The sequence below is a fragment of the Canis lupus genome, chromosome 22 (genome assembly GCF_048164855.1).
Source record: "Canis lupus baileyi chromosome 22, mCanLup2.hap1, whole genome shotgun sequence".
Lineage (NCBI taxonomy): Eukaryota > Metazoa > Chordata > Mammalia > Carnivora > Canidae > Canis > Canis lupus.
Window position 1 is genome coordinate 30,783,228 of NC_132859.1, and position 13,443 is coordinate 30,796,670.

At 36.1% G+C, this 13,443-nt stretch overlaps 1 protein-coding gene across 5 annotated transcripts in view; it reads right to left on the reverse strand.

Annotated features, from left to right (window-relative positions):
- Positions 1-13,443, reverse strand: part of ZNF385D (zinc finger protein 385D) — an 897,042-nt gene that overhangs the window by 230,073 nt on the left and 653,526 nt on the right. The window contains exon 1 of one of the 5 annotated variants that reach the window (XM_072792943.1): positions 9,416-9,507. The exons of the other annotated variants lie outside the window; for them this stretch is intronic. Coding sequence (XP_072649044.1) covers positions 9,416-9,432 — 17 coding nt within the window. The 5' untranslated portion in view covers positions 9,433-9,507. Of the gene's footprint in view, positions 1-9,415; positions 9,508-13,443 lie in introns of those variants that run through there. 5 annotated transcript variants of the gene reach the window in all.

The following is a 13,443-nucleotide window of genomic DNA, read 5'->3' on the forward strand; positions in this document are numbered from 1 at the left end:
CCCATAAGCCAAGGATACAAATCCCTATCACTACTTCCCTTTCTAGTACTCAGGACATAGTTACCAATCAATCATATATCTAGTTGACCTCAGAATCCTTCCAACACAACATACTAGTATCTAATCCAGTTGACCAAAGTTTGCTATCCCCAATATAATACTCAAAATGACCTAAACCTGATGACATCAGGACATCTTAGACTCAACTCTCAGAGTTAAAGACCATGTTAGAAGACACATAGAAATGCTTTATAAACATAAGAAGATGCAAAGTAGAATCATCCCCATGATTGGTGTTCTTATATCAAGCTATTTGGCCAACTGTTCTGCCTTCCGCAGGTTAGAATCTGGTTAGAGGAATAAGAGTGGCATGTGACTTTTTTGCCAAAGCTTGCCCAGGTTATGAGGACAACAGTAAGTCTCCTCAGTAAGTAGGAGACTTCCACTCCTCAGCTTTCTGCAACAGTGACTGTAGACATAGTATGTTTAGTGATACCCCCTCCGGACTCAGATGTGATTGAACGGCTTGAAAATATACAGCTTCCTCATAGCTATTCTTCCTCATTGATCTGTCTCTGAGAGTGGAAGCCTGTGGATTGACCTGATCAATGTAAACTGAGAAAGGTCTGTGGAAAACAAAAGAACTACTAACCCTAAAAGGAAACTGGAGAAGGGGTTCTGATCACAGACACAGAGCTGTAGTTAGTCCTTTTAAATTCATGGGTCTGTTTGCCTTAAATTGTAAAGATTATTTTGTGCTTTTGAAAGGACATTAATCCCAAAGGAAGAACAAAACAGAATGAGTCAAATTGCTTTGAGCAGGAATGCCTGCTGAGAGAGGAGAGAAATTCTGCAAGAAGCGTCTCTTGTGAAATTGGCACTGCATTTTCCTGAATGATTCTGATCTGTCCCGCATATCATTTTCAAAAGTCATTATGCCTTCCAAGCGCTAACTATCCGTCTCCCATGTTATCAATGTCATTATGACCTTTTCTTGCCTATTCATACCACTGAGTGGCTTCATCATATAAGTAAGATAAGGAAAATACTTGTTTAATATTTTCACATTTATGTCATTTGTTTAACTCCTCCCTGCCCTTCAAGGTTTAGCTGAAATGCCATTTCTCCTCCCCCCTGTCCATTTAACGCCAAAATCAATTTTCTCCTTTGCAAACTTCCACAGAATATTTTAAGTGGTGATGAGAACAGGCTTTGTCATCAGAAACCTGAATCCAAATTCCAACATTTTCATGTCCTAAGGCAATTAGCAGCTATGTAGTTTCTTCTCCTATAGATTAAGAAAATAACACCTAAATCACAGGATTTAAGGATTACATGGAGAAATATTTAACAGTGTAAACACTAGATTATAGTAACTCTTCTTACTGATATTTTCATGATTTTATTTAAATGATAGGAAATAGGGGGATCCCTGGGTGGCGCAGCGGTTTGGCGCCTGCCTTTGGCCCAGGGCGCGATCCTGGAGACCTGGGATCGAATCCCACATCGGGCTCCCAGTGCATGGAGCCTGCTTCTCCCTCTGCCTGTGTCTCTGCCTCTCTCTCTCTGTGTGACTATCATAAAAAAAAAAATAAAAATAAAAATAAAAATAAATAAATAAATAAATAATAGGAAATAAACCGATACAATATTTTATGAAATTTTATTTCATTAAAGTTATTGTTTAAATAATTAATCATTATGTTGGGTCTTACTTTTTTGTTTGCTAGTACAATTATCTGGCTATGGCTTAAAAAGCTTTGGAAGGGAAGTGTTCATGTCTGTTTTACCTTAATTTTTTCCCATGATGCCTAATGAAGTGCTTCAAAGTTTATGGGCACTTAAGTGTTCTTGAGTGAATGAATAAGTGAATGGATAAATAAGACATTGTTTCTCTGAAAACTAATCCAAAGAGAGTAAATGGAAATGGTGAACTATATTTAATTTCATTAATCTCTGTGGTTCATTCCTACTAAGAACATGAACTATTAAATAATGTTTGTTTTCAATGGATGAGCATTGTGGTGGTAGGCACAGGAAACAAGATTAAAAAAAGAGACAGAAATAAATTAAAAAGGAAGGAAGGGAGGAAGGAAGGAACGGGAGAGGGAATACAAAACAGTAATCTGGGGAATGATCATCATCAAATCAGATATGCAAATGACCCACCTGACCTAAATAGAGCTATTACTGAAACAATTTGGAAACAACATGGAAACTACCCAGAAAGATGTCCTATATGGAAACATCCACTCTTCCAAGATCTCATGGTGATCCACAGAAGTATTTCTATCTTTTAAACTGGAAAGTAATTAAGCATATGACATTATCTGACAAAGTATTACATGAGACAGAGACCAGCTCTGTGTCTAAAATAGTCAACTCAGAATCTAGCATGGAAATATTTACTATTATTTTTGGTCAGTGGAAAAATGGACACATGCTGATTCACAGTCATCCCTTCTTAGCTTCATTTTCAATTATTTGCCTGCTCTGTCACCTCTTCTCTCTTACCACCCCTCACTATCCTATCCTCTCAGATTTACTTCTTGGCACGTTCATTCTCTCTCACAAACATTCATCAAATATTTATTGGTTGCCCACTGTTGTGAATGTACTGGGTAAGTTTTAATAAAAGTAAATATGATCCCAAGCCCTTTAAATAAAGATAAAATGAAAGCAATAGCAAGGGAATGAGCACATTCTTTTTTCCATCCCTATTCTCTTCAGCAACCCCTTTGGAATAATAGTTTTCTCTTATTTAATAAAATATTTCTCTGAACCATCAAGTAAAAACAAGTAAAATTTGTTAATATTAGCATTTATTAACAAAAGCAAACCAGCTTCTCACTGGACATTGGTTGGCCTTACTTTGGTCTTTGCTCCATATTTTCCTATAGTTTGAAGCCCACTTTTTTTTTTTTTCCAGCAAAGAGCCATGTGTGATGTTTAATTAACAGTATCAAATATGACCGGCACTTTTTTTTTTTTTTAAACAAAATGTCATATGTTTGGTATTTATATGGACTGGAATCAAGGCCACTTAATTTTATGAGTAGCTTTCTTGTCCATTTGCTACATTTTCACCAACTATTCCAGGCAAACAGTTTTAGATGGCATATTGGCACTGGGGAAATCTTGATAATAATTGTTTATGGCAGTCTTGCTTGTAGCTGAAGAATTCAATTAGTCTAGCCAAAATTTTAGTTGGCTCTTTTTGTCAAATACCCCTAGCCAAATCATGAGTGCTATACAATTCCTTTCTTTTCTATTCTTATACACAAACACACAATCTTCTATTTCTTATTCCCCACAGACAGCCATGTTGTATGCTCACTCTGTCTTTAATGGCCACTACCACAAAGCCAGTAGATGTTTTGGAGAGTCTGTATTTTCATTTTTAATGTTGTCTTCCATTTTCAATTGTCCTTGGCTACATTTTCATTTAGCTAGCCTAGGTAGGATCTCAACTGACTGATAAATTCCAACTATTGATACAAGCATAGTAGACCTGTTTGCAAAAACTCAGACTTACCCATCACAGTTCAGAGTATTATATACTGTTACAAAAATATCTTAAGTCCTTCCCTGATAACATAAGAACATGGTGAGGTAAATCTTCTTTGAAACATGTTTATTTTTATTTTTAAAAATTCGTATGTTCAGAGATCCTATGTGAATATGGTCTCTGAATAAAACCCTACATTTTTGACACATGGGATGTAAATTTGATTGATTGGAGCAAATTATATTATTCATTATGTTTCTGGAAAGGCAAAGGCAGTACAATTGGTAAACTAAAAGTGATTATTTCAGTAATGAGATATTTCAAATGAGCAGGCTTTAATCTGCTAAAGGAAATAGCAGGGCGTACCTCGAGAGGCAAGCTTAGGAAAACCAGCTGTCCCTCAAAGATATCCATAATACCAAAAGCACAAATGTATATCACAGATAAAGTAGGGTAGAAGAGACACCAAAAGGGACGGAAAAACAGCTCTGTGTATATTTGCAATCCATACAAAAAAAAAACAAAAAACAAAAACATGTATTCTGGAAGAAACCAGACAAAGAATGATAAAAGAAATACAAAAAGTTGTAACAAAACAACCAAAAAAAATTTTGCATATATTTTTAGTGTCACAAATCAGAAGATACCAATATGAAGGATCATACTTAATATGACTAAAGGAAAGAGAAAATAGAGATTTCATTGATTTACTGATTCACAGAATGGGCAGAAATGAAAAAAAAAAAAAAACAGGTAAATTATTGTTGGGCACCTAGAGTATATTGAACCCATTGGCTGGCCAACTAAAAACATCACATGCCAGTGAAAAGCATCCAGTACACCATATGTCTGACATCAATGAGTCAGACTTCAGAACATAAGAATTAATCATATTAAGCCTGATTGTTGGACTGATTTTGGAGAGAGAAGGGTGTAAAGTAAGCATACAGGCCACATTTAGTGAAGTTCAAACAAAGGTAAGTTCGGAAGAAACACAATTACATAGAAGTCTTCACAAAATAAAAAGCTAAAATCTAGACTATTGGAAGGTTCATTTGTTTGTTGTTCTATTTCATTTTAATGTTGAAACCAGAAGGATTGGGTAAGTATGCTCATGGTTAATAGCTTATGAGAGAGGTACACACCCTGGCAAATATCCAAAATACAGAAAAGATATGATTCAAGGGAAGGCAGATAGAGAAAGAAAAGGAATTGGGAGAAGCTAGTTATTGGCAATGTTTGCCTGCAGGTAAGAGACTCAGTGTGACTTAACAGCCTTTGACTATTTGAAAAGTAATATAGGAAGGATGGTGAACAGATGTTCTCCATTTTCACTTAAGACAGAAAAAGCAGACAGAGGACTGAAAGTGCAGAGGAAGGATAAAAAAAAAGTTATTTTAGTTGCAACCATGTCTGGAGGAAATGGCACACTTTCAGTCCTTCCAATAGGAATGACTGTCAAGGGTTAAAACTTTATAGGAAAATGAGCTTCTAAATCTCCTCTGCAATGTTGTAGGATTCATCTGGGAAGACATAAAAAATCAGAACAAGTTTGAATAGGATGGGACTTAACCAATCAAATAATCTACTCCCTGAGTAGGGGTAGGCAAACATTTCTTTTTTTGGAAATTGCCAAATAATAAATATTTTAAGCTTTGTGAACCATATGATCTGTACTGTAATTCCATCGTTGTAGTGTGATGGCAGCCACAGACAAGACTTAAACCAATGGACATGACTATGATCTAATAAAATTTTATTTACTAAAACAGTCATCAAGCCAGATTTAGTTCTCTGGCACTAGCTGTAAGTTTCCTGGTCTAAAATGTTGATTCTCAAACTTTGTGAGCATCAGAAGTACCTGGAGGATTTGTTAAAACACAAATGCTTGAGGTCAACCTCTACTTAGAGGTTCTGAGTCCTGAGCAAGGCCTGCTAATTTGCATGTTTTACTAATTGACAGACAATGCTGATCTTTTGATCTAGGGACCATACACTAAGAACCCTGCAGCCAGAAAATGGAACTGACAAGCCAAGGTCCAGGCGAGGGTGTGTGTGTGCATGTGTGTGTGTGTGCGTTGAGCAAAATACTAAGATGGATTTTCTGCTTCCCAGTGTACACACTGTGCACAATCCCCAAGAATGTGAATTTGCTGGGTATTTCTCCTGTGATTATGTTATTCTAAGTGACATGACCTCAAAATCCGGAGATTATCAGAGTGGGCCTAAGCTAATCATATGTGACCTTTAAAAGCAAAGAACATCCTCCTGCTGGTCAAAGAAGCACCAAAAGCATTCAATGGTGCTGTTGCTGGCTTGCAGATGAAGGCCACATGGTTAAGGAGCTCAGAACAGCTGCAGACTCACAGGAGCAAGGAAACAAAGACCTCAGTCCTACAACCATAGGAACTGAATTCTGCCAACAAGAATGAACTTAGAAACAGATTTTTATTTTTTCCCCAAAGTCTCCAACCAAAATCTTGATTTTAGCCTTATGATGCTCTGAGCAGAGAACACAGCCACACCAGTGCTCAACTCCTGACCAAAAGAACTGAGAACTAATAAAGGAGTATGATTTTAAGCCTCCAAATTCCTGGTAAACTTATTCCACAGTATTAGGAAATCAAACACTGTGTAAAGTGTATACCCCAACTTAGACCTAAACCTCCCACATTGAACCAGTTATAAGTCTACCTCTAGACATCATTATCAACCCCAACAAAAACCAGACATGCTCTGCTCCACCCTTTGCCCCTTTTACACGCATACTCCCCAAAGCACTGTGTTTGGGAAGCATCTCTCTTTGAATTAAAACATTCTCCAATTGTTCAGTCCTCTCTTCTGGTCAGGGGCTAAAAGAAACTTAGGTAATAAATAGCTTATTTGTTTGGCAAGCTTAGCCATGCTAAACTTAAAAACAGTTAATTGTTTTTTATCTTTTCAAAGAGATTTATATTCTTTAGCATCTAATTTGAGCCAATCCTGACTATTTTAATGACAAAACCCCTTTAAGAATTTTTGATAAACCCAAATTCATAAGAAGTTCAAAAATACCCTCAACAGTTAAGTATTATAAAAATCATATTAATTTAAAAGCATTACATTTTCTGACATTTAAAAAGTCTCTGACATGGCATATCCATAGTTTGATTTTTCTAATATTCTTATAAAGGTCATGTTTATGGTATAATAAGCACACATTTGCAAGGGTTATTAATCAGAGCAAAGCTAGGTTGCAAACAGATTTCCAAAGAATTTCCCATTTTTATTCTGAACATATTAGCTACTTAAGAATGTCATATTTTTCAAGAGCCTACTTGGAAAAAAAAAACTAATGATTAATTTTGTTCAAAGGGATGTCTTCATTTTAAATGAAGCAGGAGTGTAGCTTAGGAAAATAAATGACAGGGATGTATTCTGCTAGTTCAGCAAACTTGTATGGCAATTTGGAAAATTCTAATTTTTAAGCTAATGCTTTAGAGCTGGTACATTGCTAGTTAGCAAGGAAACCGATAAGGTCTATGAACTTCATAAAGAATCCAGTGGGTATTGACAATAGTTTTTTCTAATGTGTACGTGAAGGAAGGAACATATCCTATTAATGCTAAGAAATACTGCAAAATTCTGGTCCATATAGGTATTAAACTTTATTTTCTCAATCAATTACCTTCCCATTTTGTCTTAGCAAGAGAGATATTGGATTCCTTCTTGCCAAATGTAAGAAAAGAATAGATTTCTTTGGTTTTAATATTTAAGAAATGTCAAGAAGAGTGTCCCTGAGGATTTTTTGGCTACTAGCTATTTGGAAACATCACTTGCCTTGGGGACAAGAATTCAACCTACCCTTGAAATACAAGTACACTTTCAAAATATTTAAGTTTAACAAAAGAGGGGATCCCTGTGTGGCTCTGTGGTTGAGTGCCTACCTTTGGCTCAGGGTGTGATCCTGGGGTCCTGGGATGGAGTCCCACATCAGGCTCCTGCATGGAGCCCACTTCTCCCTCTGCTTATGTCTCTGTCTCTCTCTCTCTCTCTCTCTCTATCTCTATCTCTATCTCTCTGTTTGTGTGTGTGTGTCTCCCATGAATAAATAAAATCTTTTAGAAAAAAGTGTAACAAAAGAAAAAAACACACACAACCTGGCTCAGCCTAATGGTTCATAAAAGAAAGCACAAATGGCAGAATTTTAAGCATTTGATTTTCAAATTTCTGTACCTCTCTTCAATCTTTCCATATGAGTTTCTCTAACCTTGTGTGTAACGAACTTTATAAACCAGACATGCTGGCACATGCAATTTCGCTCCAACAAGAGGAAGTATCAGTCCAAAGAGCTGTTTCACCTGGTGGGTGTTTTAACCAAACACTCCAGTTAGATTTCAAGGGCTCTAAAGAGCACAGCTCATAAAAAGACCAAGTACAAACCCATTAGAAATTGATGAAATTAGTAATTGGCATTGCCAAACTACTAATAGCATGGGATTTCTAGAGAACCTTTCTTGTATGGAACAACACATCTGCCTATCTTAATTTAGAAAATGAAGTGCTAGAAGTACAAATGATCGGCCACCCTGAGGTTTTGGCCAAGGGACCAGCAAAGCAATAAACCAACTGTGATAGCAAGATAGGTGAATTCCCTAGGCAATAATTCCTCAACTGAGACAATCAGAGCAGGGAGGATGGGTCAACAAGAAAAAGAGAAAGAACAATGGTGAAAACTAGCAGGCAAGACCTTTGGCTGTCACAGATGTCCAGCTTGGGTTTCCCACACGAATAAGTGATAAAGGCAAATTGAAACATTCTAACCTTTCATGTGACCCACATTAGAATAATTAAAGATAAATAATATAGACAAACATAAACAATATAGACAAATAATTAAAGATGAAGAATATAGACACTGTATTTCCACAGAAAGACAAAGAAAATTTTAAAATGAACTTTTTTTAAAGCATCAAGCAATTTAGTAGTTGCAAATATAATAGCGTGAAGAAACGTGTATTCAATTTATAACAGTTCTCTTCATTATTGTAACATAACACAAACTAAATTATTATTGTGTTTGGATTTTAAGGTTGCTATTATTATTATTGGCAAGTACAGATTATACATTGGAATACAGAGATTTAAATATTATGCTTTGAAATCATGTATGGTCTCCAACCACATAATTAAAAAAATAACAATGAGAAGCTGTAAAGCATCAGTGTATAGAGTAACATTAACCAATTGCAATATAATGTGAGTCACAGACATGAGTCACATACATAATTTTACATTTCCTAGTAGCCACATGAAAAAAGTAAAATGGAACAGGTGAAATGAATACAATAATGTTTTATTTAATTCAATTCACATAGAAAAGCATTTCAACATATAAGCAATGTAAAAAAATGGGTTATTTTATGCTCCTTTTCTGTACTAAGTTTTCATTTAAAAAAGTATATATCTTATACATCTAGCATACCTCAATTCAGACTAGCCAATTAAAGTCTGCAACAGCCACCTGTGGCTACTGACTACTGTATTTGGCAGCACAGGGAGAGAAGTTACAAAATCAGACTTTAGAGTCAGAATATAAATTTAAAACTTATCTCCCCAGCTAACTGATGTGACCCAAGCAGTAGAACTAATATTTCTTAACTTAATTTCCTTTCTCTGTAAAATGGAAAAAAAACAATAGTCCCTACCATTAAATGTTGTTCTGTTGATTAAATGAGATAATCCACACTTACGAAACATTTAATACTTTTTAGTTTTAATAGACTATTTTAATATGACATTGGAACTACTTATAGTCCTAAGATGTGAGAGCCGCAAAAATACATTTTGTCAATTAAAGTGGGGTTCTGCCTTTAATGATTTGGTCACCTCTATGGCAAACTAAAAATAGATATTAATAGATACTTTCCTGATCCTTCCATCATGAAGAGGAACCTATTCTCACCCTGTGAGTTATCACTGATCTTGTAATCTGATTTTCCAATGGAATATGCAGAAGGAATGCCATGTGCATTCTAGAATCTAGGTCTCATGAGGTTTCAGAGTCTTGCCATTGTCATCCAGTAAGGCCTCCTGGAGAGCAGTAGGAAAGGAAGCCAGTCTAGCCTAATGGAGGATGGGAGGCCATAAAAAGGAGAACCAGATTTCATAGCCGACAGCTAGCATCAACCTCCAGAAAGGTAAATGAGGTCGTCTTGGATCTTAGAGCCCCAGAGACTCTTGAGATAAATGTTGCTATAGGAATAAGCTAGACTAAATGAGCAGAAGTACCCAAATCCAACATACCAGGAGAAATACTTTACTTTTGCTGTTTTAAGTCAGTTAGTTTGGGAGTTAGTAGCAAGTGGTAAGTACAAAACTATTAACCCAAAACCTATTATGCTTTCTGAGTAAAGCAAAAAGTACTTCTAAATTCACAGGGAATAAACAAAAAAGGAAACACAATGGTTCATCAATGATAATCATGTACTGTATTGATCTGTGCCATTTGGGAAATAGCTGAATGGCTTCATGAAGCTTTATGTTCATTATAGAAAAGTTAGACAACATAAATAAGCAAAGAATAGAAAAAAATTTAAATCATTATAAACTCACTACCAAAAGTCACCTCTGTTACTTTTGGTGCCTCAACTATTTTGCTGCCTTTTATTTTTTTAAGATTTATTTATTTATATGTGTGGAGGGGAGGGGGCAGAGGGAGAGCGAGCTTCAAGCAGACTCTCCTGAGCTGGAGCCCGACCTGGAGCTTCACCTAATGACCCTAAGATTATGACCTGAGCCAAAAATTAAGGGTCGGCCACATAACTGACTAAACTGCCTAGATGCCCCAATTTTGCTCCTTTTTAATATATATATATATATATATATATATATATATATATATATGGGGGCAAACACATTAATTTACAAAAACAGAATCATTTGAAACTGCCTTTATTCTTTTGAGAATAATTGGACTTTTTAGTAAATATATTACTAAAACATCATTTTAAATTTTGAAAAGTACTTTACTTTAGGGTATACCATAACTTATTTAACCAATGCCCCATCACTGGGCAATTATGATATGTCCAGCTTTTCCTATTATAAATATAGCTGACAGAATAATTTTACAATCATAAATAAGTTATTTCAAATGAAACAAAATAAGAAGGCAATCAATAAATGAAGGGAGGATAAGGCATACCATGAAACACATCATTATATCATTATTCATTAGTTATGTCTATATTATAAAACTAAAAAAACAAGTCTTTATCACAGCTAGATATTAACATTCTTTTCAAGTCTCAGCAGCTTTAAATGTGTTTATCAATGCTTCTATTTCCAAAGTATATGGATAAACTGTTTAAGCCGTTTTTAAATAATAAACTTTTTAAAATCTATGAATTATGCTATAACTATTGTCATCTGATGAAATTTGAATATTCAATTAGTATTCTAATATTGTTAATAACTCCAGAAATAAAACATGAAAACCAAATGCCAAGCCATATAATTTTTAAAATGACAAAGAGAAATTTCTCAGTTCCCACACAACAGCTTTTTACCATACCATATGTTTAAAAGATCAATTAAGAGCACACCAGGATATCTGAAAACAGCATGTGTATACTATGAAATTATTATAATGTGCTTGTGTTCCCAACAACATACTTCAATACATATATAGAGAGATGCCCTTTGCAAAGAAGACTATTATCTAGTTAAATAAGCTAAGAAAAATAATCTCTGTGACAATGAAAGGGAAGTTGGAGATAACAAACCTTACACACTGCCATGGCTAAGGCTGTATAATGTCAACATCCAGGGATTTTTGTGATGTCCAAATATTTAGAATCATCTGGCCTTCCCTACTTTCTTTTCCTGAAGCACAAAGATACTACCACAATTAAAGACTGAACAACTGAATCTCAGAACAGTTATACCACGCTGAATGTGTTCTAATATAATACTATATAAAAAGAAGATGCCAGAAAGAGAATTTTGCAGTTTATCCAGTGATGTCCAGAGGAGAGCAACACTAAATTTAATTAACCACTAGTATTCAATCACTGGAGATGTGTGTTCTATTGTAGGGTTGCATAAAACCTCTGACCTTGCAATGTCTAAATGAACTGTCACTCAAAATGATCAACTTTCCTTTACTCCCATGTTCACCGAGCAACCTGCAGATTGCTTGGGCCTTTTCAGCCACCTGGAAAGGGTAGATTTGAAAAGTGGCTTTAAATATATAGTCACTGGAAATTCAGCATATTCAACTGTATATTAGTAATTAGACATTTAGGTTTAGATTTCACACGCCTTTTGTTCATACATGTCAGTCTTTGAGAACTGGCTTGCTTCTTGTAATAGCATCAGATTATGGGGAGGCTAGTCAGGTAGTAGCCTGGGCATCAATCTAATCAGAAGCCCTAAAACATTGAGTCTCAAGATTTATCAGAATCATCAAGATGGCTTAAAACAACACAGATTTCTGCGTCCCAACACCTGAGAATTCGCATTTCTAAGAACTTCACAGGTGATGCTGACTATAATGACTTGAGGGTCTTACACTGAGAGTCACTGCCCTAAAATACCCTTGGATTACATTGGGAAGGTTATGGCAGTTTACACTGGTTTCTAAACATGACTCTTCACAGACCTAGTGAAATGTAAGTGCTTTTGTGCCTACCAAAGTGGATAGTGCCCTTGAGTGATATCTCAGACCTAGCTCCTTAGGAAACAGAGCCTGAAGCAAGAACTAAGTATTAATGCTATATTGAGGAGGTATGTGGCCCAGGCAGTGAGAGTAAGGGAATGGGATACGAGGCAGGGAAGACTGGCAAGAAACACAAGGTGAGGGCACCTGGGTGGCTCAATGGTTGAGCATCTCCCTTTGACTTGGGTTATGATCCTAGGGTCCTGGGATCAGGTCTCACATAGGGCTCCCTACAGGAAGCCCGTTTCTCTCTTTACCTATGTCTCTGCCTCTCTCTGTGTCTCTCATGAATAAATGAATAAAATCTTAAAAAAAAAAGAAAGAAAGAAACACAAGGCAACGCATGGCCACTGCTTCAGAAGAAGCTGTGAAGGGACCCAGCCAACTCTGCTGGACCATATCTGACGTCTCTAGACGGACTGTGCAGAGAAACTGTATTGTGGAGCAGCCAATGAGAGAGAGGGGAAGGAGAGAAAATTTGGCTACCTTCCTTCTTCTTTTCTCCAAATTTTCCTAAGTGTGCCCCATAGGAAGCCAACCCCCTGCTCTTCCAGGTTGCATCATCTGACCTCTTTGGAACAATGACACATTCCACTTTTCAAGAGGTGTGGCATTTCATTGAAGTCTGGAAGTATCAGGAGAAGCCAGAGATCCAGAGCTTAACTCTATCTAAAGTAGCCAGTTAGCCACATCCCAAAAGGAAGGCTTGACCCTCCTAGACTAGCTACTGGACAACGCTAGATGGCTTTGAGAGTCTGTTCCTTGACATTGGTAGTGGGTGACATAGCGCAAGAAGCTGAAAGTCTAGAGAATGGAGGTACTGAGACTTTCCAGGAAAGCTCATAAAATCTGTCTAATCCCATCAGAAATTAAAAGTCTTACCTCATTTTCACCCACTTATTTCCAACAAATAGGGATAGCATTCTCCCCATCCAACTTTGAAATGACAGATCTTGTCATTTCATACCAATTCTGAGATCAACAAGCTCATGATTGCCTGAAAATGCTACACAGTATCAGCTAAAATTTTAAGACTGAATAATGCATGCCTTGGTGCTGCTAAGGAAAAGGAGATTATCTTCATTATTTTAAAAATCTAAATGTGAAAGTCTTTAATATATCTACCAAAAAGTTGGCTGGGTCAAAATTGCAAAAAAAAATTAAAATAAAAATAAAAACAAAAAGGAAAAAAAAAAGCATTGTTGTTATTCTAAGTGGAAAACCTTTGCCAACA